The sequence below is a fragment of the Trachypithecus francoisi genome, unplaced genomic scaffold, assembly GCF_009764315.1.
Source record: "Trachypithecus francoisi isolate TF-2019V2 unplaced genomic scaffold, Tfra_2.0 Lachesis_group12, whole genome shotgun sequence".
In the NCBI taxonomy this organism is placed as follows: Eukaryota; Metazoa; Chordata; class Mammalia; order Primates; family Cercopithecidae; genus Trachypithecus; species Trachypithecus francoisi.
Window position 1 is genome coordinate 116,606,689 of NW_022681457.1, and position 25,353 is coordinate 116,632,041.

General features: G+C 45.4%; 1 protein-coding gene across 3 annotated transcripts; it reads right to left on the reverse strand.

The window, feature by feature from the left end:
* Window positions 1–670: 670 nt before the first annotated feature.
* Window positions 671–25,274, reverse strand: PARK7 (Parkinsonism associated deglycase). Of its 3 annotated transcripts, none has more exons than XM_033228512.1 (7): window positions 25,164–25,266; window positions 23,848–23,960; window positions 21,288–21,389; window positions 17,308–17,367; window positions 15,728–15,797; window positions 8,143–8,229; window positions 672–1,073 (listed from the first exon to the last, which is right to left on the reverse strand). In XM_033228512.1, exons 2-7 carry the CDS (start codon window positions 23,935–23,937, stop codon window positions 913–915), a joined length of 570 nt encoding a protein of 189 aa, XP_033084403.1. In that variant the 5' UTR covers window positions 23,938–23,960; window positions 25,164–25,266; the 3' UTR covers window positions 672–912. The 3 variants fall into 3 exon arrangements, with proteins under 3 accessions (XP_033084402.1, XP_033084403.1, XP_033084404.1); XM_033228513.1 differs by having other exon boundaries at window positions 25,107–25,236; XM_033228511.1 differs by lacking the exon at window positions 23,848–23,960 and having other exon boundaries at window positions 671–1,073; window positions 25,164–25,274.
* Window positions 25,275–25,353: the final 79 nt, after the last annotated feature.

Below are 25,353 nucleotides of genomic sequence, written 5' to 3' on the forward strand. Positions count from 1 at the left end.
CCTCAGGCTCTTAAGTAGCTGGGACTGACAGAGACTTGCTATGTTGCCCAGGCTGGTCTTGAACTCCTAGCCTCAAGCACTCCTCCTGGCTCGGCTTCCCAAAGTGCTGGGATTACAGACATGAGCCACCACACCCAGCCCTCATAGGTATTTTTTAATAGCACATTAAAAACACACAGCTAGGGCCGGGCGCGGTGGCTCAAGCCTGTAATCCCAGCACTTTGGGAGGCCGAGACGGGCGGATCACGAGGTCAGGAGATCGAGACCATCCTGGCTAACACGGTGAAACCCCGTCTCTACTAAAAAGTACAAAAAACTAGCCGGGCGAGGTGGCGGGCGCCTGTAGTCCCAGCTACTCGGGAGGCTGAGGCAGGAGAATGGCGTGAACCCGGGAGGCAGAGATTGCAGTGAGCTGAGATCCGGCCACTGCACTCCAGCTTGGGCGACAGAGCGAGACTCCGTCTCAAAAAAAAAAAAAAAAAAACACACAGCTAATAAGCAAAGAAAATCATAAGCCTCTTAAAATTCTGCTTATATGCCTTTCCTCCTTGCTGTGTAAAATGTGTTCACTGTTCTTCTATTTCAGTGCTATATGGAGAGTTAAGAGCTGCAAATGAAGGTGATACGGAATTTAATTTCACAAAAGAAATGAGGGACAAAACAAGGAATGATCAGTAGTTTGCTAAATGCCCTGTTTATTCTACAAACAAGGCTTAGAAATGTATAGACACAATTTGTAGGCTGAGAAATCTCTGTGTAGTTGTGACTTCACAACTATACTTCCACAAAAGCAGTAGTAACAGCCGCTTCTGAACACATTAACCTACCATTGTTTTGTTTGTTTAGACCGAACACAGTGAGAATGGATTCCTAACGGCCTGTTTCTCTAAGTGATCGTCACAGTTCACTGCTCTAGTCTTTAAGAACAAGTGGAGCCTTCACTTGAGCCGCCACCTCCTTGCCGTTCAGGGCTTCAACAATTGCAAGTGCAAATTCGAAGCTGGTCCCAGGCCCCCGGCTTGTAAGAATCAGGCCATCCTTTTCCACACGATTCTCAGAGTAGGTGTAATGACCTGCAAAGTAGAAACAGAAAAGGTGACATCCTAATGGGCTATGTGATGAGAAAGACGATTACTTACCAATTCAATTCACTATGACAGCATATAAACCCAACCTGTAGGCTAGCCATTCAAAAACATTTACTTGGCACTCCAAGCTCTCAGAAGCCCCCTACAAGAGTATTTTTAAAACTGCAGAGCAAAGGGTGAGAGAAACCACTGTTAGAATGAAACAAATATGTGTAAGTTAAATGCAGCTGCTAAGACTTTAAGTGTTGGGGGAGATGTCAGTGAATGACAGTTAACTCACATCACTATTCTACAACAAAGCTCCAGTGCTCCAATTCTGAACAGCCGGGGGAAGGGTGAGGGGATGCGGCAATGCTGAAGGCAGAAGCCACCCTGATCAACATGTGGCGGCACGCACACCCTCTGATGCCTCAAAAACAACCACAGCACAACACAATGGAGGTGGGTATGCATGTGTGTGTGCGTGTGCAGGTAGAAAGCACATGCACTCTCAAGGACTACTTTCCTTCTGCATCCCCCACCCCTGTGCCAACCAGTTGGCTATTTCTTGGCAAATATAACATCAAAACTGGGATTCTTAAGCATGGATGCCCTGAGCTCTGCCCCTCCACAGCAGGTAGTCACCAGCTTCTCCACTGCACACAGAGCCTAACCTCTCCCGCTACACCCATCCCTACCACTCTCCCACCTGGAGCTTCCCTTACTGAATACAATAGGTTCTCTCCTGCTCCAGGATGAGCTCAAGGGCTGCTCCCTTCACCCACAGATCAGCTCTTCCCAGTTTCTTGCCCCTTTGGTTTCAGCATCAACAAAAATCCCTCAGAGAGGGTATCTGTGACCACCCCCATCTCCCCAAATTACGTTCCTCTGTTGACTCTATCACCACATCCTATTTACTGCCCTCCCAGCATTGATACAATCTATCACAATCTATAAACATTTCATTTCCTTGTTTATTGCTTACTCTTTAAAAGGGCTGGGCCTTCATCAGTCCCTGTCTGGCCAATGATATCCATGGCACACAAGAGGTACCCCTGAAGTGTGAGGTCAAAGGCACCAAACACCATTCTCGACTGATCTCCTTTCTCCACCTGTCCCCTGCTTTAAAGAGGAAGGATCTCTGCATGATTACAGCTCTCCCTTCTGGCTGTGCACTCCTTCAACCCATGCCCAGCACCCAAAGCTCTCTCTCCAGAGTGCAAAGCAGGGCACAGCCAGTTCCCCATGGAAAGCCCTTGCCAACTCTCTCCAGCACCTGAAGGTCACGTTGAACTCCACGTCACAGGGCATGGAGCCCTCTACGATCCGGCCTTTGCACAGAGACTGGGCTGGGACCAGAAGGGAGATGGAAAGGAACCTGCTGTCTGGGTAGAAGCTGGTGGTGCCTACACTAAGCTGGTGACAGTGATCCAGAGGAAACAGAGGTTTGAAATGAAGGCCTAGGTGAGGAGGCTTCAAGGATGACTCCCAGCTGCCTATCCCAGGTGACTGGATGATGGTGACAGCACTTGGTGATGTGGGGACACAGAAGAGATTTAGCGGAGGGGAAGTGACAAAGCTCCTCTGTGAACTCCTGCTCTATCCTGATGCACCAGCCACACAGGCAAGCGGGTGGCTCTGGCCACTAGAGCTCAGTGCAGACCTGAGAACACCCCGAAGGCACAGCTTTCTCTTCTTCCTTCTTCTGTTCCCAGTGCCAGGTACTAAGGAGGAGCTTAGGAAACGTCTGTTCAATGGACACACATAAAAATTCATCCGAAAACCTCCCTTCAAACAGAAGCAGAGTGCTTCTGCTGTATTAATGAGCTTTTGAAACCACACAATGTTCATTTCTTTTCCAAGGAGATTAACAATGGCTACAGGAACTTGTCTTACTGTCATTAGAAACGAAGCCACCGCCGGTCGAAGGCAGTGAGTTATCTCAACTGATCGTTCACAGGCAGTTACTCCTTGTTCTCTTTCTCCTCTTCTCACTACTATGCTTGACTAATCTAAAAAATTTTTAAAATCAGGTCACCCACCAAAATAAATGAATAGAGTACATTAAAAAATTCCAATTTAACTATTGTAGAGAAAAAGAGGATCCCTAGCTTGAGGGGAAAAGGTTTATCATAATCTGGCCTCATTTACTGATGGTTAAACCAGGCCAAGACCATTTCAAATGCTAACCTAGAAACTGGCTGGGCCAGGTCTTCCAGAGCGACGGTGAGATGCACAGCTGAGAGTGGGACAACACAAGGCACAACTGTAAATGGTTCACTGAACAGTATCTTTGTGGCTAAAACAGTGCAAATAGGGTTTAAACTGGTTAAATATGCTTAAAGGTTCTACGGTTCTTGTCAGACTTTTTACCAGGAAAAGCAAAAGGTTTAAGGTTGCCACCTGCATCCACCTAGTGGCGAAGACAGAATACGCACCCGTCAGCGCCAGGAAGGCACTGTGCAAACTTTAGGGTGGAACTGTGACCCTATAGTGAATTCAGATTTTACACTTCCCGTTCCAACCAGCAGAAGGCATTGATTTTTATTTCTTTATTTTTTTAAACCAGACTCCAAGTCTTAAAGACTCTTTAGAGAAAAAGCAATGGGAAGCCAGGCGCAGTGGCTCATGCCTATAATTCCAACACTCTGGGAGGCCAAGGCAGGTGGATCACCTGAGGTCAGGACTTGGAGACCAGCCTGACCAACATGGTGAAACCCTGTCTCTACTAAAAAATACAAAAAAAAAAAAAATTAGCTGGGCCTGGTGGCCAGTGCCTGTAATTACAGCTACTCAGGAGGCTGAGACAGAAGAATCACTTGAACCCGGGAGGCAGAGGTTGCAGTGTGCTGAGATGCGCCACTACACTTCAGCCTGGGTGAGAGAGCAAGACTCCGTCTCAAAAAAAAAAAAAAAAAATTGGGGGGCTGGGTGCGGTGGCTCACACCTGTAATCCCAGGGAGGCCGAGGCAGGCGGATCACAAGGTCAGGATATGGAGACCATCCTGGCTAACACGGTGAAACCCCATCTCTACTTAAAATACAAAAAATACGCCAGGCGTGGTGGCGGGAGCCTGTAGTCACAGCTACTTGGGAGGCTGAGGCAGGAGAAGGGCGTGAACCTGGGAGGCGGAGCTTGCAGTGAGCGCAGTGAGCGCCTGGATAACACAGCGAGACTCCGTCTCAAAAAAAAAGACAATGGGAGGGCACAGGACACAGGTCAGCAACTACGAGTCAGGGCCAAGGCCAGGTTACTGCCTGTTTTTGCAAATGCAGCTTCACTGGCACAAAGCCACCCTGCGTTTTTAGTACTGTCTGTAGCTATTGTGGAGCTGCAACAGTAGAGTAGCTGCCAGAGAGCTGAAGTCCCAGAAAGCCTGCAATATTTACCACCTGGCCTTCGGGGAACATTCGGTTGACCCCTGAGCAGAGTTCTGGGTTCAAATCCCAGGTCTGCCATTTGGTGGCTGTCTGACCTCTCAGAGCTTCACTTTTTGGTAAAATGAGAATGACATCAACCTAGCAAACAAACAGTACTCAGCAGTGGTGGCATGCAGTGGCGTTACAGAGGCTAGGTGAGGGCAGTTTTTTCACCAACAATCCGGAAGCAGGTTTATCCTCAGGCAACGGATGAGGAAACAGGCTCAGAGAAACTAAGGAAACCTCCCACAGTGAGTAGGGAAGCTGAGGGCCACCCCAAGATGCCAGGCTCCAGAAACCCTGCTCTTCAGTGCTCAGGTATGGGACCAGGCATGCGGATGCCATCAAACAGTGGACAAATGAGAAACGGAATCACACATTACACTTATAACCAACTTATTCTAAAATCAGAGGAATTAAAAGATTATGGGGACTGGGGCTGGTAGCACACACCTGTAATTACAGCACTTTGGGAGAGCAAAGTGGGAGGGTCATTTGAGCCCAGGAGTTTAAGTACCGCCTGGGCAACACAGTGAGACCCTGAATCTACCTAAAACAAGAAAAAAGAAAAAAGACTATGGCCTTCAGATGGGATTGCTTATCTGAGGAGAAACTGTCACACTGATCTTTCAAGTTGAGGACAATGAGGACAAGGGCCTCACCCAGAGCAGACTCCCAGGTGATGCCTGCAGCCCTACCTCTCAAAGTGTCCTGAAGGGGTAGACATTTCAAGTATCCACTTCTTATAATAGAGGTTACTGACTAAATCCAACACCTGGTAACTTAAATGTGTGTGGGAGCCTTTTGCTACCACAGAGCAGGGGAGGGGCAGGAAGGCAAAACTGGATGCAAGGCAGAGGGCTGGGCTTGAGATCTGGCCTCAGTCTCTCCTTGTTTGTGAAGCCAGGATGATGCCACCTGCCTTGCTGGGCATTGGGGACCAGGAAGCTCCACCAAGATAACGTAGGGGAACGTGCTTTGTAAAGTCCTAGTGTGAGCATCAACAATCTGGTATTTTTCTATGCCTGACCAAACTCAATGTTTTTGAGGCACTAAAGGAAAACAGATGCAACAGGTACACCTTCAGGTAGTGCAGGAGGGTGCTCTGCTTGAGTCTTCTCTCTGAAGACATCACAAAGGGAGCCCAGTTCTGTTCTTTCTACTTCTTTCAACCCTCTAAAATCCTTCCATGAGCTTAAAGTAAATTAAATTCCTACATTTAAAATGCCCAGAAACCAGAGCCTTTTTAAAAAAGTACTAATTATTATTATTTTTTGGGGGGTACGGAGTCTTGCTCTGTTGCCCACGCTGGAGTGCAGTGGAGCGATCTCCGTTCACTACAAGCTCCACCTCCCCGGTTCATGACATTCTCCTGCCTCAGCCTCCCAAGTAGCTGAGACTACAGGCACCCGCCACCACGCCTGGCTAATTTTTTTAGTATATTTAGTAGAGATGAGGTTTCACCGTGTTAGCCAGGATGGTCTCAATCTCCTGACCTCGTGATCCACCCGCCTTGGCCTCCCCAAGTGCTGGGATTACAGGCGTGAGCCACCGCGCCCAGCAAAAAGTACCAATTTTCAGATAGTTATAATGATAACACAGTATCTTTCTAGCAACTAAAATGAAACCATGAGCAGGGCACAGTACTTCGAGAGGCCAAGCCAGAAGGATTGCTTGAGGCCAGGAGTTCAAGACCAGACTGTGCAATATAGTTAGACCCTGTCTCTACAAAAAAATTTTAAAATTAGCCAAGTGTGGTGGTTCATGCCCATAGTTCCAGCTACTTGGGAGGCTGAGGTGAGAGGATTGCCTGATCCCAAGAGGTGGAGGTTATGTTACAATGAACTGAGATCACACCACTGCACTCCAGCCTGGGTGACAGAGCAAGCCTCTGTCTCAAATAAATTAAATAAATTAACAAACCATGGATTTTCAGGAAAACACTGCTCTGGATCAAATGTAAGTGTATGTAGAATGTACAACAGCAAGACAGAACCCTCACGTAAACTACGGACTCTGGGTGATGATGTGTCAACGTGGGTGCAGATTCTGGTGCAGGATGTTGATAGTAGGGGACGCTATGCATGGCCAGGGGCAGGTGGCTGGGGAGTGGGTAGTGGGTGAAGGTAGACAGGAATTTGGCTGTGAACCTAAAACTGCTCTAAAAAAATAAAGTTTAGTAATTAAAAAACATGCAGTATAATGAAAAGTGCATCACTTTTAAAAAGGAGCTGAGATATGCTCACAACGGCATTCAAGGATGTTCACTACGGCATGGTTTACAAGGGCAAAAGCAGAAAACCACCTCCATGCCCACCCCCAGGAGAAGGTTACATACAGCATGGCACATTCTAACAGTGGACTAGCAGCTGCACTTAACGAGGATGAAGCAAATCTAAATCTACATGTGCTGTTAAAAGATAATATAAGATATAATGTTAAGTTAAAAAAAAGCAAGCTGCAGAACAATACATTTAGTAGATCTCATTTTAGTTAAAATAAAAAGGATAGTATGTATATAGATAAAATTCTATAGTTATACAAGAAACTTTTTTTATTTTTTTGAGATAGGGTCTTGCTTTGTTCCCCAGGCTGGAGTGCAGTGGTGAGATCACAGCTCACCACAGCTTTGACTTCCCAGGCTTAAGCTATCATTCCACCTTAGCCTCCTGAGCAGTTCCAACTACCAGTGTGCATCACTACGCCTGGCTAATGTTTTTTGTATTTTTAGTAGAGATGGCGTTTCACCACATTGCCCAGGCTGGTCTCAAACTCCTGGGCTCAAGTGATCCACCCGCCTCAGTCTCCCAAAGTATTGGAATTACAGGCGGGAGCCACTGCGCCCAGTCTACAAAAAACTTGTGGTGGCACATGCCTGTAATCCCAGCTACTTGGGAGGCTGAGGCAGGAGAATCCCTTGAACCTGGGAGGCGGAGGTTGCAATAAGCCGAGATCGTGCCCCTGCACTCCAGCCTGGGCAACAGAGCGAGAGACTCCATTTCAAAAAAAACAAACAAACAAAAAAAAAAAACAAGCATATGGGCCGGGCGTGGTGGCTCATGCCTGTAATCCCAGCACTTTAGGAGGCTGAGGCAGGCAGATCACGAGGTCAAGAGTTCAAGGATGGGCGTGGTGGCTCACACCTGTAATCCCAGCACTTTGAGAGGCTGAGGCGGTGGATCACGAGGTCAGGAGTTCAAGACCAGCATGATCAACATTGAGAAATCCCATCTCTGCTAAAAAACACAAAAATTAGCCAGGAGTGGTGGGGCGCACCTGTAATCCCAGCTACTCAGGAAGCTGAGGCAGAAGAATCGCTTGAACCCGGGAGGCGGAGGTTGCAGTGAGCGGAGAATGCGCCATTGCACTCCAGCCTGGGTGACAGAGCGAGACTCTGTCTCAAAAAAAAAGTTCGAGACCAGCCTGACCAACATGGTGAAACCCCATCTCTACTAAAAACACAAAAATTAGCTGGGCGTGATGGCATGCGCCTGTAATCCCAGCTACTCAGGAGGCTGAGATAGGAGAATCGCTTGAACTGGAGAGGTGGAGGTTGCAGTGAGTCAAGATCACACCACTGCACTCCAGCCTGGGCGACAGAGCGAGACTCTGTCTCAAAAAACAAACAAACAAACAAAAACAAGCATATACTTACCACCATTCATCATTTTGTCTTTAGCAAGAGGGTGTGTGGTAACTTTACTTCCAAAACCTATTTCATGAGCCAACAGAGCAGTAGGACCTAAAAATAAAAATAAAAAGATCTAAGTGCGGATATAGAAAAACCCCACGTTTAAAAAATTGCAATAGTGCCTGGTACAGTAGCTCATGCCTGTAATCCCAGCAATTGGGGAGGCCTAGGTAGAAAAACTGCTTGAGCCCAGGAATTCAGCATCAGCCTGGGCAACACAGACCCCTTCTCTAACAACAAAAACTGCAATAGCAAAGTATTCTTCAAAATCCAGAGGCTCTTACCAAACATACAGCTACGATTCTGAAATGAAACACTTCCTAGTACGAGAGATAAAGTATGTTTATAACAAACAATTTGCTGAGCACATCTGGCAAAAGCACAGAAACTCAAAATACCTCAATAACCATTTACTCAAGAAGATTGACCTTGATACCAGCAGAGCATACACAGATAAACAATGTGCTCACCTCTCTCACCTCCTCCACCCCCAGAACAGGGACCACATATACCAGGAGTCCAAAGGAAAGGGAGGATTACTGTGGGGCAGGCTGAACGTCTTACCTCACTCTTAGTAAAAGGAAAGACTTAGTTACATCCTAAAGGCAACTGGTACTCTCTGAACTTCCGGATTTTATTGCTCTTTTATAGTTTTATTTTCTATGTGAAAATGGGAAATTAGGCCGGGCGCGGTGGCTCATGCCTGTAATCCCAGCACTTTGGGAGGCCGAGGCGGGCGGATCACGAGGTCAGGAGATCAAGACCGCTGGCTAACATGGTGAAACCCCGTCTCTACTAAAAATACAAAAAATTAGCTGGGCGTGGTGTTGGGCACCTGTAGTCCCACCTGCTCCGGAGGCTGAGGCAGGAGGATGGCATGAACCCAGGAGATGGAGCTTGCAGTGAGCCGAGATCGCACCCCTGCACTCCAGCCTGGGTGACAGAGCGAGACTCCGTCTCAAAAAAAAAAAAAAAAGAAAAGAAAAAGAAAATGGGAAATTAACACTCATTCATCCACCTATCCATCCAGGTATACCAGGTGGTAGGATTAAAAGCGACAGCACACTGTCCCTGAAGGAGATAGCCTGTGAAGTGCTTGGAAGTGTGAGATATAAAGGCACTAGCATCACTTTATGAAAGCTACTTAAGCAAAGAACCACATGGAAGTGTCAGTTAATGAAGTCTTTCCAAATTGACAGGTCCTAACTTGAGATTTGTATTTAAATGTATTCACTGAAAATGGCCAACTTCAGGGAGGGTCACAAGCATATTGCGTATGTAATGGTCCTCAAATAAGGATTAAAAACAAAGATTTTATATACCTTTAATTGTTATTTCATCTTAAAGCTTTTTACAAAGTATTCATTCTACCTTTTTTCTCTAAGCCACACATATAAACATTCTAAAGCCTCACACGACACTTAGAAGGATGTTTCAGAACAGCACCTTGACTTTGGAAACACTTAGGGTGCCCTGGATGGCTAAGATCCTATGGCATAGTCTGTACCCTCTTAGTGTCAGCAAACTTGAGAGGCCTTGGTCTTACTGACCTTTCATTTTTCAACAAGACTCCAAGGAAGGAGTTATATAATATATTCACAGGCTACTCAGACTGTAACTGTTACAAACAGGAAGATTACACAAGTACTACCTAATTACATAAGCTTTCTGCCTAATATCAGGTGTCAGTTTCAGACCAAGTACTGATTTATAGCTCTTCAATCAAAAGCCTCAAATGTCTCTTTTCCACGTTACTTTTTACACACAAGACAGCTATGTATGGTAGCATATTTTTAAAGTCTGTAAATATTGAATAATAATTTTTATTTGAATGGATTTATAAATGGCTTTTAATTTTTATTTGGTAAGAGTTTAAGAAGAAATTCCTACATCATCTTGTATTTTAAAGTAAACTTTAATAGATGATTGTACAGTGAGGAAGGGGATCAGTGAGAATTTTTAGGCTGCTCCCTTCAATGTGATAATAAAATCACTGCTACAATGATGTGCATACATTTACGTTACAGTTGGATGCAGGAATTTACTGATGTCTTTCTTACTCATCATGGTAAGCTCATAATTACTGCTTTCTGGGGCTTCAGAACCCTATTTGGAATATTGGAGAAGAGATGTTTCACTCTCCTAGGACCTGGGATTCTGATGGATGAAAACGCTCTGCACCCTGCAGTACAGTGCAAAGGGCGCTGCAGACCACGTCCCCTTCTGCAGCCAAGAGCGCCACCCTGTGGTGACTTGCAAAATGACCACCTCTGCCAACTCCCCAGCTCCTCCAGGTGGCCAAGACCTTGTTTCCAGAGGCCTTATTCCTAGACCTGGGCATCTCAGCTGACAATTGTCCACTCCTCCAAATCCGCACTTCCTCCCCCTCCCCCACTCAAAGTAAATCTCATTTAATTTTCTTCTCAACATAGACTCCCTTCCAATTTGCCTTCCTCATTCACTCAATATTAAGGACTAGGATAATATTCTGTGTTCAAAATGTTTCCAATTCCTAACTGCAACACTTCAGAATAATCCTGGCTGGGCATGGTGGCTCACACCTGTGATCCCAGCACTTTGGGAGGCCAAGGTGGGTAGATCACGAAATCACGAGTTCGAGATTCCCACGAATCCCAGCCTGGCCAACATGGTGAAACCCCGTCTCTACTAAAAACACAAAAATTAGCCAGGCATGGTGGCAGGCGCCTGTAATTATAGCTACTTGGGAGCCTGAGGCAGTAGAATCACTTAAACCTGGGAGGTGGAGGTTGCAGTGAGCCGAAATTGTACCATTGCACTCCAGCTTGGGCAACAAGAGCAAAACTCCGTCTCAAAAAAAAAAAATCTTATTTTTCTGTTTGCCAATTTAAAAGATCCAAATCTTTAAGAAATCTGTAAGAATCTGTAAGAATCTGTAAGACCAGTCTGGGCAACATAATGAGACCCTCATCTCTACAAAAAAATATTTTTAAAAATCAGCCTGGCGTGGTGGTGCACACCTGTATTCCCTCTTTTCCATTCCCACTCCTCTTTTCCATTCCCAAAACCCTCATCTCAATTCGTTCAGCTCATCATCACATTTTTTCCTATTTTTTTGTGTAGTGCCCACAACAGTGGTGCAGGATATTCAATGGTATAAACACACTGCTAGTGTGTTTTCCATTTTTACTTTATATACATATTTTTTTTTGGTTTTTTTTTGAGACGGAGTCTCGCTCTGTCACCCAGGCTGGAGTGCAGTGGCATGATATGGGCTCACTGCAAGCTCCGCCTCCCGGGTTCATGTGATTCTCCTGCCTCAGCCTCCTGAGTAGCTGGGACTACAGGTGACCGCCACGATGCCCGGCTAATTTTTTTGTATTTTTAGTAGAGACAAGGTTTCACCATGTTAGCCAGGATGGTCTCGATCTCCTGACCTCGTGATCTGCATGCCTCGGCCTCCCAAAGTGCTGGGATTACAGGGGTAAGCCACCGCCCCTGGCCTATTTTTACTTTTTTTCTTAAGAGACAGAATCTTGGCCGGGCGCGGTGGCTCAAGCCTGTAATCCCAGCACTTTGGGAGGCTGAGACGGGCGGATCACGAGGTCAGGAGATCGAGACCATCCTGGCTAATACGGTGAAACCCTGTCTCTACTTAAAAATACAAAAAACTAGCCGGGCGACGAGGCGGGCACCTGTAGTCCCAGCTACTCGGGAGGCTGAGGCAGGAGAATGGCGTAAACCCGGGAGGCAGAGCTTGCAGTGAGCTGAGATCCAGCCACTGCACTCCAGTCTGGGTGGCAGAGCAAGACTCCGTCTCAAAAAAAAAAGAGACAGAATCTTGCTCTGTCATTTAGGCTCAAGTGCAGTGGTGTGATCATCACAGCTCACTGTAACCTCAAATTCCTGGGCTCAAAGTGATCCTCCCAGCTCAGTCTCCTGAGTAGCTGGGAATACAGGTGTGCACCACCACGCCAGGCTGATTTTTAAAAATATTTTTTTGTAGAGATGGGGGTCTCACTATGTTGCCCAGACTGGTCTTGAACGCCTGGGCTCAAGTGATCCTACTGCCTCAGTCTCCCAAAGTACTAAGATTACAGCTATGAGCCACCACAGCCAGCCTGTTTATTTTTTAATGTTGATTTTAATTATTATAAGGCCCATGCTTCTTGGCATGGCATTCGATCTAGCCTCAGCACAAAACAGTGAGCCAGATGTGGTTGATCTTTTTTGTTGCTGTTGAAATGAAGTCTCGCTCTGTTGCTCAGGCTGGAGTGCAATGGCACGATCTCGGCTCACTGCAACCTCCGCCTCCCAGGTTCAAGCGATTCTCCTGCCTCAGCCTCCCAAGTAGCTAGGATGACAGGCATGTACCACTATGTCCCGCTAATTTTTGTTTTTATTATTTTATTTATTTATTTATTTTTTATTTTTTATTTTATTTATTTTTTGAGACGGAGTCTCGCTGTGTCGCTCAGGCTGGAGTGCAGTGGCGCGATCTCGGCTCACTGCAAGCTCCGCCTCCTGGGTTCATGCCATTCTCCCGCCTCAGCCCCCTTGTAGCTGGGACTACAGGCGCCCGCCACCACGCCCGGCTAATTTTTTGTATTTTTAGTAGAGACAGGGTTTCACCGTGTTAGCCAGGATGGTCTCGATCTCCTGACCTCGTGATCTGCCCACCTCGGCCTCCCAAAGTGCTGGGATTACAGGCTTGAGCCACCACGTCCGGCCTTATTTATTTATTTATTGAGACGGAGTTTTGCTCTTGTTGCCCAGGCTGGAGTGCAATGGCGTAATCTTGGCTCACCGCAACCTCCACTTCCCAGGTTCAAGCAATTCTCCTGCCTCAGCCTCCCAAGTAGCTGGAATTACAGGCATGCGCCACCATGCCCGGCTAATTTTGTATTTTCAGTAGAGACAGGGTTTCGACATGTTGGTCAGGCTTGTCTCGAACTCCTGACCTCAGGTGATCCACCCGCCTCAGTCTTCCAAAGTGCTGGGATTACAGGCGTGAGCCACCCCGCCCGGCCGTGGCTGATCATTTTGCTACTTTTGTGGCACAGGACAAACTGACTTGCGGTTTTTACTTTCAGCAGAATCATAAGGAAACAAACTCAGCCCAAACTCTTACTTTCTTCCTTTGGTCAAAGCATCTAGGACTGAGGCTTGCTTCACAGCAGCAGAGCCAAAGAAAACCAAACTCAAGGATCTGTGACTTTCTCTCCAAAGAGGCGTACACCTGCTTGGGCTGCAGTGACTGCAGTGCCCTTTGGCAGACATAATTACCTGAGCCTCAGGGCAGGTCAAAAGGCTAGTGATGACTCTTGTAGCAAGCCCACGTACAAGACCTGCCAGGGTGGTCGACCTCTGTGGTTCTTCCCAGCCCCTAATGCCAGGGTTCTCAAACATTTAGGTCTCAGAATCCCTTTAGCTTTTATGTGGGTTATATCTATGAACATCTGCCATATTAAAAATTATTACTTTTTTTTTTTTTAGATAATCTTGCTCTGTCACCCAGGCTGGAGTGCAGTGGCGCCATCTTGGCTCACTGCAACCTCCGCCACCTGGGTTCAATAGATCCTTCTGCCTCAGCCTCCTGAGTAGCTGGGATTACAGACATGCACCACCATGCCCAGCTAACCGCCCAGCTAACTTTTGTATTTTTAGTAGAGACAGAGTTTCACCATGTTGGCCAGCCAGGCTGGTTTTGAACTCCCGACCTCAAGTGATCCTCCTACCTCAGCCTCCAGAGTAGCTGGGATTACAGGTGTGCACCACCATGCCCAACTAACTTTTGTATTTTTAATAGAAATGGGATTTCACCATGTTTGCCAGACTGGTTTTGAACTCCTGACCTCAAATGATCTGCTCACCTCGGCTTCTCAAAGTGCTGAGATTACAGGCATGTGCCACCATGCCCGGCCAATTATTACTTTTAATGGCAAAAACCACAATTACTTTTATACCAACCTAATAAAACTGGGAAATTTTTAAAACACAGTAATAGATGCTCAAACGATGGTATCATCCCACTCTGATGTCACTCCTGAAAGACTGAGAAGAAAAAAAGCAAACATTTTGTTTGAAAGACATGGTCTCAATCTGTTGCCCAGGCTGGAGTGCAATCATAGCTCACTGCAGCCTCTAACTCTTACCCTCAAGCAATCCTCCCATCTCAGCCTCCTGAGTAGCTGGGACTACAGGTATGCAGCACTGTGCTCGGCTAATTGTTTGTTTGTTTGTTTGTTGAGATGGGGTCTGGCTATGTTGCCAAGGTTAGTCTCAAACTCCTGGCTTTCAAGAGATCCTTCTGCCTTGCCCTCCCAAAGTGCTGGGATTACAGGCATGAGCCACCACACCTGGTCCCTCAGTAGTATCTGCTTTGACCTTGCAAGTGCACCAAAAGAACATTGAGAACCACTGATTGAATGTATCAAGTCCCTAGGACCTCTGGCCCAAAACTTCTTTTAAAAAGCCTACTGTATTGAACAACATAGCAACATGTTTTGATGTTGATGTTTACCAAATCATCCATTCATTCGTTTATTCATTCACTCTTCTGACAAATATTTATTTTTTTATTTTATTTTATTTATTTATTTTGAGACGAAGTCTCGCTCGTGTACCCCAGGCTGGAGTGCAACGGCGCAATCTCGGCTCACTGCAATCTCCGCCTCCTGGGTTCAAGCGATTCTTCTGCCTCAGCCTCCCAAGTAGCTGGGCTTACAGGCGCCTGCCACCACGCCTGGCTAATTTTTGTATTTTTGGTAGAGATGGGGTTTCACCATGTTGGCCAGGCTGGTCTCAAACTCCTGACCTCAGGTGTTCCACCCACTTCGGCCTCCTAAAGTGCTGGGATTACAGGCGTGAGCCACCGCGCCCGGCCCTGACAAATATTTAATGAAGACCTACACAACAAGGAAGGTGCTGGCAAAAATTGTAGCATGGGAAAAAACCAAGATGGCAGAACATCATCTGATATGAAAGCAACAAGAATGGATTTAAAATGGCTATGAGAAAATAAATTATTACTAGGATATAAAGATGAGGGACACCTGTGAAGCAACAAACGTCCTTATTCTAAATTGTGTGGCAGACAATGGGGTGCTCAAGATCACTCGACAGTGAGAGAATCAGAAACGCCCGGAAGCCAGCAGAAAGCACCACGGCGCTTCTGAATCTGCAGGGCAAGCACAGGGCAGAGCTGCTGTGTTGATGTTTGACAGATTCTTGCTGACTGTGTGCTGGCACAAAGACTTTCTGGCACAGAGACTTGCTGTAACAAGCTGTTTACTGAATTCCAGAGGGCCTTATTTTCCTCCGAGGTCAACCAAACACGGAAAACACTAAGTTTCACAGCACGTAGACCAAAGGCATGGAGAGGCAGAAAACGGAACAATTGTCCTCATTTCTGAAATGACACCAACTTCATGCCACCCAAACTAAATACACCAACACAGATGCCCTGCATGCTTTATGAAGGGCAAGAGCTATTTGAAATCAAACCACCGAATGAAAGGCTACCCCACCCACCAATGACGCTGCAACACAGGCTGCCCCTGCACGTCACCTGCACAGATGGCGGCTATCAGGCCCTTCCGGTTTTCCTGCTCCTTCAGTATCTCCTTCACGGCAGCAGACTAGTGAAAAGAAAACCAAAAATACATCAAGTTATCATTAAGCCACTAACCAATCACTCACTAGGAAACTTTGGAAGAATCTGATTTTAGCTTAAACCACAAGCTCTCTGACCTATTTTCCAATAATATTTCTAAATCATTGGTATAAAAACGATCAAAATGTCTATATTATATTATTAAACCCAAGCAAGGCATTTCTCATAAGAGAAATGCATTCCTCCACATTTAAAGATCAGAAGAAGGAATTTGACCCTCGCCATTTTGTACTCCATGGAGAAAGAAACAGAAGGGAGGGAATGTGGCGTTTTGTGTTTTCAGACGGCAGAGAGAGGAAGAGAATCTAGCAGGAAATGATCCCTCATGTCTGACTCAATCCACTTCTGGAGTGCTTCTGGCAGCCCCCACTCTGCCTGCTGGTGTGCCCCTCACCCTGGCCTCTGACTCCTCGCATACAACTTAAAATGAGGAACAGTGGTCTCTGCTGATGGCATTTGTCATTCCTGCTGGCAGCCCTAGCCCCACGGCCTCCCCCAGTTCAGACTCTGAGTAGACAATTTGCCCTTCCCAAAACACAAAATCTGATCATACTTCTGCTGGTGGAAAAAAACTAAATCATCTTACTTTGGAGTGTATTCACCGAAATCTGTTCATAACGGTTCCACCAATTCAGCTTACTTCCATGGCAATTTTTTTTTTTTTTGGGATAAGACAGGTTCTTGCTTTGCTGCCCAGGCTAGAATGCAGTGGTGCATTCACAGCTCACCGCAGCCTCAAACTTCTGGGTTCAAGCCGTCCTCCCACCATAGCCTCCCGAGTAGCTGGGACTACAAGTGTGCACCACCGTGCCCAGCTAATTAAAACAAAAATTTTTGTAGAGATGGGGTCTCGATGTGTTTAGGGTGGTCTCAAACTCTTGGCCTCCAGCAATCCTCCTGCCTCAGCCTCCCAAAGCACTGGGATTACAGGCGTGAGTCACTGCGCCTGACCTCCAGAGAAAATATTAAAAACGTTTTTTTGAGGCTGGGTGTGCTGGCTCATGCCTATAATTCCAGCACTTTCGGAGGCCAAGGTGGGTGGATCACAAGGTCAGGAGTTTGAGACCAGACTGGCCAACATGATAAAAACCCGTCTCTAATAAAAATACAAAAATTAGTGGGGCACGGTGGTGCGTGCCTGTAATCCCAGCTACTCAGAGGTTGAGACAGGAGAATTGCCTGAACCCAGGAGGCGGAGGTTGCGGTGAGCCGAGATTGGGCCACTGCACTCCAGTCTGGATGACAGAGCAAGACTCTTGTCTCAAAAAGAAAAGAAAAAAAAAAAGAAAGAAAGAAATTTTTGAGTTAATGCTACAACACCATTTTGTTAATTTTAGTTGTTTCTATTTTTTTTCACGGCCTCCTCCCTGAAACATCTGAATAATAACAAAATCAACAGAACACAAGCAGATGCTGAAATTCTTTAGTTTTTTTCCCCCCAGCTTTCTTGAGGTATAATTGAGTAGAATTTTTACCTCAGATAAATTCTGTGCACCCAGATTACCTCCTGGTAGAACCACCACATCATACGGTCCCTGTAACAGTTTAAAACATAAAGAAAACAAAAACATTTCATTTCAACTGTGCATTAAAGTGACAGTCCAGTAACACTTTCCTATTTTAAATGTGGGAAGTACAGGAGATAGCCTAAATATCTGCCAATAGAACAGCTAATAAATTAAGGTGTATCCATATGATGGAATGTTGTTTTAACTAGCAAAAAATGCAAAAAACCTGTATACAGTGACATGCAAGGATGTCCACGCTGCAGAGTAGCAGGGGTAATATAATCTCCTTCCTGTAAAAGACAACGATGTATGTATTTGTGTGTAGATGTATGAGTGTATGAGTACAATTATCACAAGCACCCCCACCTGACATATTATGTATACACGTAGTCACGGACCAAGGAAGGCACTCTAGTTGCTAACAGGAGTAGTGCGGGAGGGGGCAGAGGTAGAATGAGAATAGGACACTTAACATTTTGACTTTATATGTGTCTATATTGTTTCAAATATTGTTCAATAAGAATGTATATGAGCAACTTAAAAAATTAATAGAAAAACAGGCCAGGCACGATGACTCACATCTGTAATCCCAGCACTTTGGGAGGCCGAGGCAGGCAGATTACCTGAGTTCAGGAGTTCAAGACCAGCCTAGCCAAAATGGCGAAACCCCCATCTCTACTAAAAATACAAAAATTAGCCAGGCGTGGTGGTGCATATTTGTAGTCCCATCTACTTGGGGGGCTGAGGCAGGAGAATCGCTTGAACCTAGGAGGCAGAGGCTGTAGTGAGCTGAGGCTGCGCCACTGCACTCTAGCCTGGGCAACAGAGTAAGACTCTAAAAAAAAAAAAAAATTAATAGAGAAACAAATTTTAAGTAAAAGGCACAAAAAATTTTTTTTAACTTTATGAAAAATGTAATGGGGGAGAATTTGAGTATCCCCCCCAAAAAAATCCTAGAAATCTAATTAATTTCAAACTTCCTGAAATTACAAAATGGAAATTGTTTTTAACAATACTTTAGGACTTTTTATTTATTTATTTATCTTTATTTTATGTTATTATTTATTTATTTATTTATTTTTGAGACAGAGTCTTGCTCTGTCGTCCAGGCTAGAGAGCAGTGATCTCAGCTCACTGCAACCTCCATCTCCCAGATTCAAGCAATTTTCCTGCCTCAGCCTCCCAAGCAACTGGGATTACAGGCACCCACCACCACACCCGGCTAATTTTTGTATTTTTACTAAAGATGGGGTTTCACCATCTTGGCCAGGCTGGTCTCGAACTCCTGACCTCGTGATCCACCCGCCTCGGCCTCCCAAAGTGCTGGGATTACAGGCATGAACCATTGTGCCCGGCCAACAATACTTTAGGACTTCAAAATGGGTTAAAAAAAATCTAGTTATTAAACAAATCACAAAATAAAAATGTATTATGTATTTAGTGCAACCTATAAAATTTTTTGAGAGACAGGGCCTCATTCTGTCACCTAGGCTAGAGTGCAGTGGTGCAATCATAGCTCACTATAGCCTTGAACTCCTGGACTCAAGCAATTCTCCCACTTCAACCTCCCCTGTAGCTAGGACTACAGGCATGCACCACCAGAGCCAGCTAATTTTTTTTATTTTTGTAGAGACAGAGTCTCACTACATTGCCCAGGCTAGTCTCGAAACTCCTGGGCTCAAGTAATCCTCCTGCCTCAGCCTCACAAAGTGCTAGGATTTCAGGTGTGAACCACTGTGGCTGGCTTAGAATCACTTTTAAGACCATAAACATCCTACTGTTGATTCAAAACCAAGCAAAGCTCAAAACTCAAAAGAAAATGTGTAAAGTATAGAATTCATTTTACTCCTTTTAGAATCTGCACTGAAAAACAAAAACACACAAAAGGTAACACCACTTTCTCAAAAAACTACAGTAAACAGAACTACCATATGGTCCAGAATCCCACTACTGGGCATGTAGCCAACGGAAAGGAAATCAGTATACTGAAGAGGCACCTGCACCCCCTTGTTTACTGCACCAATACTTATACTAGCCAAGACATGAAATCAACCTAGGTCCAACAACAGATGAATGCATAAAGAAAATGTGAATATGGCATTTATACACAATGCAATACTATCCAGCCATAAAAAAGAATGAAATCTTGTCATTTGTGACTACAAGAATGGAACTAGAGGACATTACATTAAGTGAAAGAAGCCAGGAACAGCAAATTAAACACTCCATGTTCTCACTCATATGTGAAAGCTAAAAAAAAATTGATCACATAGAAGTATAATGTAGGACAGAGTATATTAGAGACTGGGGAGGATAGAAGAAAGTGGGGATAGGGAGAGATTTGTTAAAAGATACAAAATTATAGCCAGATAGGAAGAATAGGTTCTGGTGTTCTATATCCCTATAGGATGACTGTAGTTAACAATCATAGCTTCAAATAGCTAGGAGGATACTGAACATTCTCAACACAAAGAAATGTTTGAGATGATGGATATGCTAATTACTCTGATCCAATCACTATATATTATGCATGGAAACATCACGTATCCCATGAATATGTACACTTATTATCTGTCGATTGAAAATAAAGGTAACCACTGTTTTAAAACGGCCAGACACTGTATGACACAAACACAAACAGAAATGAAAAAAAAAATTATTATTATTTTTGAGACAGGGTCTCACTCTGTCACCCAGGCTGAGGGCAACGGCACAATCACAGTTCGCTGCAGTCTCAAATTCCTGGGCTCAAGCAATCGTCTGAGCCCAACTGATCCTCTTGCCTCAGCCTCTTGAGTAGCTAGAACTACAGGCGTGCACCACCATGCCTGGCTTTTAACATTTTTAATTTGCAGAGAAAGGGTCTCGCTATCTTGCCCAGGCTGGTCTCAAACTCCTGGCCCCAAGTGATCCTCCCACTTTGGCCTCCTAAAGTGCTGGGATTACAGGTGAGCCACTGCACTTGGCCTGGAATATTTACTTCTGCTTGTCATTTTTAATTTGTTTCAACAAATCATATGTAAATACCAACAGTCTAATTTTCTACAATCCAGTAATGAAAAATCTGAACTTATTAGAAAGGATTAAACTTCTTCCTATGTATCTGAGGACAGCACAGGGAATCGCACTCCAGGTTCCTCAGCAGTGCACAACCAGCCATTCGTGAGCGAACTCTGCCTCCTTTCCCGCCATGACTCTGCTGTCAGAGGGTACAGTCCACACACCTATCACCCTGACAGACGACAGAGTCTGCAAAAGCGCCTGTAGGGGAGCATGTTTCTGAGGAAAGGGATGCTAGCTTCCAAAAGTGTCCATCGTCCTTAAAGGTAAGAGTCATAATTCTAAAGATACTGAAAAAGGAACACAACTAAAGTGGAACTCTGAAAGTATCTTTAGAAAAAAGAATAATGGCCGGGCATGGCACACACCTGTAGTCCCAGCTATTTGGGGGGTTGAGGTGGGAGGATTGCTTGAACCTGGGAGGTTGAGGCTGCAGTGAGCTGTGACTACACCACTGGACTCCAGCCTAGGGGACAGAGTGGGATCATGCCTCTAAAAAAGAAAAAAAAGAAGGGAAAATGTGGCAGTTGATTTATAGCAGGTAAAAATGTGTAATAGGAGGCAAAGATGCCTCTGTAAGCCAGAAGAATACTGATGGGAGAACAATGCAGCCATCCATCCAAGCACCAACCCAACCATCTCGCCACACATCCTACCGGCCACCTATCTACCCAGCCACACACTTACTGAGCACATTCAGTATCAAGCAATTGCCACATTCTACGGATACAGAATAGAAAGACAAAATCCTCACCCTCTTAATCTGTCAGGGGAAGACATTCAAGCAAAATCATTTTCTAAAATGAGTCTGTGCTAATAACAGTCTTAGACATTTCAAGAAACAAAGAAGCCGTATGAAGGAATAACTCCATGTATGGATTACAAACCTCTTTTTTTGCATCTTCAAGACTGGCATCAGGACAAATGACCACATCACGGCTACACTGTACTGGGTCTTTTCCAGCCAGACCTGCAACGGTGACCTTAATCTACAAGAAAGATGTTATCATAGTTAAGAACACTGAAACATAAATTCAGAGTAACACTGTCTTTAAAAAAAATAGAGATGGGGTCTCACCTTGTCACCTGGGCTAGAGGGCAGTAACACAATCATAGCTCACTGCAGCCTCCAGCCCCTGCGCTCAAATGATCCTCCTGCTTCAGCCTCCCAAGTAGCTGTGATTACAGACATGAGCCACCACACCCAGTTAGAGTAACATTTACACAGCTGCCCTGTGTTTGAAAGTAACATGGCAGGAAATACTGCACCACAACTATACCAAATTTGAACTAATACATTGGCTAAATATATTTAATAACTAGATCTGCCCTGGTTTGCCTGGACAGACTCTACTTATAGCTGCTGCCCTGTACTCTGTGTGACTGGACATCCTTTCTCCCACAAACGTTCTGGTTTGGGTGACCAGTTATATGATCATCCTATTAATAACTCACCTTGCAAGTTTACTGTTGCCATTTAAACCTCATGGTATTTTTGTAAAATAGAAATGCAAGTCAAAACAATGAAATACTGCTTTATCTTTCAAAAATTTTTAAAGTCAACAATACCAAGAGCTGGCACTGGGAAAGTGGGAAAGTGGGAATTTTCCTACATTGCTGGTGGGACTACAAACCGGGACACTGGAGAGCAACTTGGCAAAACCTAGTCATGCTGACTACGGGCTGTCCTTCGGCCTAGTAATTCTACTTTTAGATATATAACCTCAAAATTTTTCTACATATTTGCACAAGGAAACCGACACAAGAATACTTATTACAGAATTGTAACGCTGTAATTAGAGGAATGGGTAGATTGTGGCATTCAGTGCAACACCAAGCAGCAATTTTAAATGAATAACTAAATCGACATAATATCTTCATTTCTGAGAACCAGAGGAGTATAGGGTTAACAGACTCTGGGGCCAGGCTGCCTTGGTCTGAGTTCTGGCTTTTGGACTTACTGTGTGACATGGGTACATTATTTAATGTCTCTGTACCTCAGTTTCTTCAACCATAAAATGAGGATGGCGATATTTAACTCACAGGGTTGTTGTAAGGTATATCAGCACTTAGAATGATGCCTGGCACAGACTGAGTTCTACTTCAGTGTTCACTATTGTTAGAGAGACAGAGAATATATAAACACACAAAATGAGAACCACGGTCAAATGCTACCTTAAAGACATGTGTGGGGACAGATGTGGTAGCTCACACCTGTAATCACAGCATATTGGGAGGCCAAGGCGGATGGATCATGAGGTCAAGAGTTCAAGACCAGCCTGGCCAAGATGGTGAAACCCCGTCTACTAAAAATACAAAAAATTAGCCAGGCGTGGTGCCGCGCGCCTGTAATTCCAGTTACTTGGGAGGCTGAGGCAGAGAACTGCTTGAACCCAGGAGGCAGAGGTTGCAGTGAGCCAAGGTCGCACCACTGCATTCCAGCCTGGGCGACAGAGCGAGACTCTGTCTCAAAAAAAAAAAAAAAAAAAAAAGACATGCATGCATGGATACACAAGATTGCAAGGACAGCAGTTATCTTTAAGAAAGGAAGAAGCAGCATAGGACTGGAGAAATTTACAAAGGAGGCTTCAACTGTGTTTCTTCGAAGCATTTGTTCTTTAAGAAATGAGTCTGAGGGGCCGGGCATGGTGGTTCATGCCTGTAATCACAGCACTGTAAAGGGCTGAGGCAGGCGGGTCATTTGAAGCCAGGAGTTCGAGACCAACATGGCCAACATGGTGAAACCTCATCTGTACTAAAAATACAAAAATTAGCTGGGTGTGGTGGCAGACACCTGTAATCCCAGCTACTCAAGAGGCTGAGGCAGGAGAATCTGTTGAACCTGGGAGGTAGAGGTTGCAGTGAGCAGAGATCACACCACTGTAGTCCAGGCTGGGCGACACAGTGAGACACCATCTCAAAAAAAAAAAAAAAAAAAGGAAAGAAATGGGTCTAAGGACAGTGCAGTGGCTCACGCCTGTAGTCCTAACACTTTGGGAGGCCTGAGGCAGGTGGACAACTTGAGCTCAGGAGTTGGAGAGCAGCCTGGGCAACATGGCAAAACCCTGTCTCTACAAAGCATACCAAAATTAACCAGGTGTGGTGGCATGCATCTGTAGTTCCAGCTACTTGGAAGGCTGAGGTGGGAAGATGGTTTGAGCCCAGGAGGCAGAGGCTGAAATGAGCCGAGATCCTGCCATTGCACTCCAGCCTGCATGACAGAGCGCAAAACAAAAAAGAAATGGGTCTGAAGGAAACATGGCAAGACATCAACAAGCACTAAATGGGGGCAGTGGATCAACAAGTATTTATTCTTATGTAATCTCTGAAATTTTGTGTACATTTGAAATCTTTCATAAAGCACTTTTAATCCTATTTTATTCAAAATGATTTAAAAATCCAAAAACATTTAAAACAGGAATGGCTAAAAATCGATGGGGGACTTACCCCAGCTCGCCTCATGACATCTACAGGGATGACCGTCTCCATTTCCTCTGCTCCTTTAGCCAGGATGACCAGAGCTCTTTTGGAAGCCATTTTTATGTTATATGTTTAAAAGGCTTAAAAAAAAAAAAAAAAGATTTCAAAAAACTTCCACTGCAACCCTGAGATACCCCAAAATTTAAAGTTTAGGAACATACTCAAGCAGAGTAAGTACTTCCTAGGGAAATGGTTCTCACAGACAACTGAATACGAAAAAAGCAGCAGTTTAGTTATCTTAACGTTGATTTGTATAGTTTCTATTGCTCTGAGATGAAAACACAATGAGGCTGCTCAAAAGTGTAGTATTGCTTAGATTTTCTTCTACCATGTTCTCTTAATTCCAACTTTAATAATATGTTGCAAATGAGATTTTCTAAAATACGTGGGGTCTCTTGCATTTCACACAACGTACGTGGGATTTTCTAAAGTACGTGGGTCTCTTGCATTTCACACAACGTACGTGGGATTTTCTAAAGTACGTGGGTCTCTTGCATTTCACACAACGTACGTGGGATTTTCTAAAGTACGTGGGTCTCTTGCATTTCACAACGTACGTGGAATTTTCTAAAGTACGTGGGTCTCTTGCATTTCACACAATGCGGGGAGACAGTCTTTTTTGAAGTACTGTTTCAGAGAAACGACTAAACTGAATTTCATGGGCAAAAATTTAAATAGGGTCCTTCGCAATTAACCTGTAATTTTTTGGAGGGGATTTTTGTTTTCTCAGTTCCAATAACTACTAAAAAATTGTGTGTGGGGGTCAACAGTGTTAAATGTCGGAGCACTTTATGACTGAGAAAGATGGAAATCCCCTCACTGAAGTCAAGCCAACTACATTCTGTCTCTCCGTGCAGAGTTCTCCCTGCAAACGACAGCTACTCAACGAGGTTCCCAATCTTGTTTTTGCCTATTTAGAGATTATCTGGAGGATTCACCGTCCAGGCAAAACAGAGTTTCATAAAACGGTTAGCCAGTTCCATGCCGGCGAGAGATTAGGCAGAAGATTCTGCACGCTTCAGCGTTGCCACCACGCTGGCGGTCAGTCAAGTCCAACACCAGCGACTGGGCCCAACTGGGAGGCTGGAGGCGAGGGCGGCCTGGACCCAGGCCCCGCGCCGGTTCTGAGCCAGCGAGACACCGTCCAGCGCCCCCACGCCGCCCAGCGCCCCCACGCCGCCCAGCGCCACGGCCCACACACGCGCCGCGCCCCCGCTGGCCCTGACCTCACCCCGCCCTTCTTCCTGCAGACGCAGCGCCCCGGCCCGGAGGGGACCACTCACCCCACACCAGGCTGAAGGTGAACGCACGCCAGCACGCACGCGCGCCGCTCGGCCTCCCTCAGCCCCACACTGCGCAGACTCAAGCCGCTGTGGCATCACCTGCGTCACGTCCGGCCGAGCCTACCTCCGACTGAGGCGGGGGTGACGCCGGGGCGTTTCTAGTTGGACAGCCAGGCGGCTCGCTCCCGCA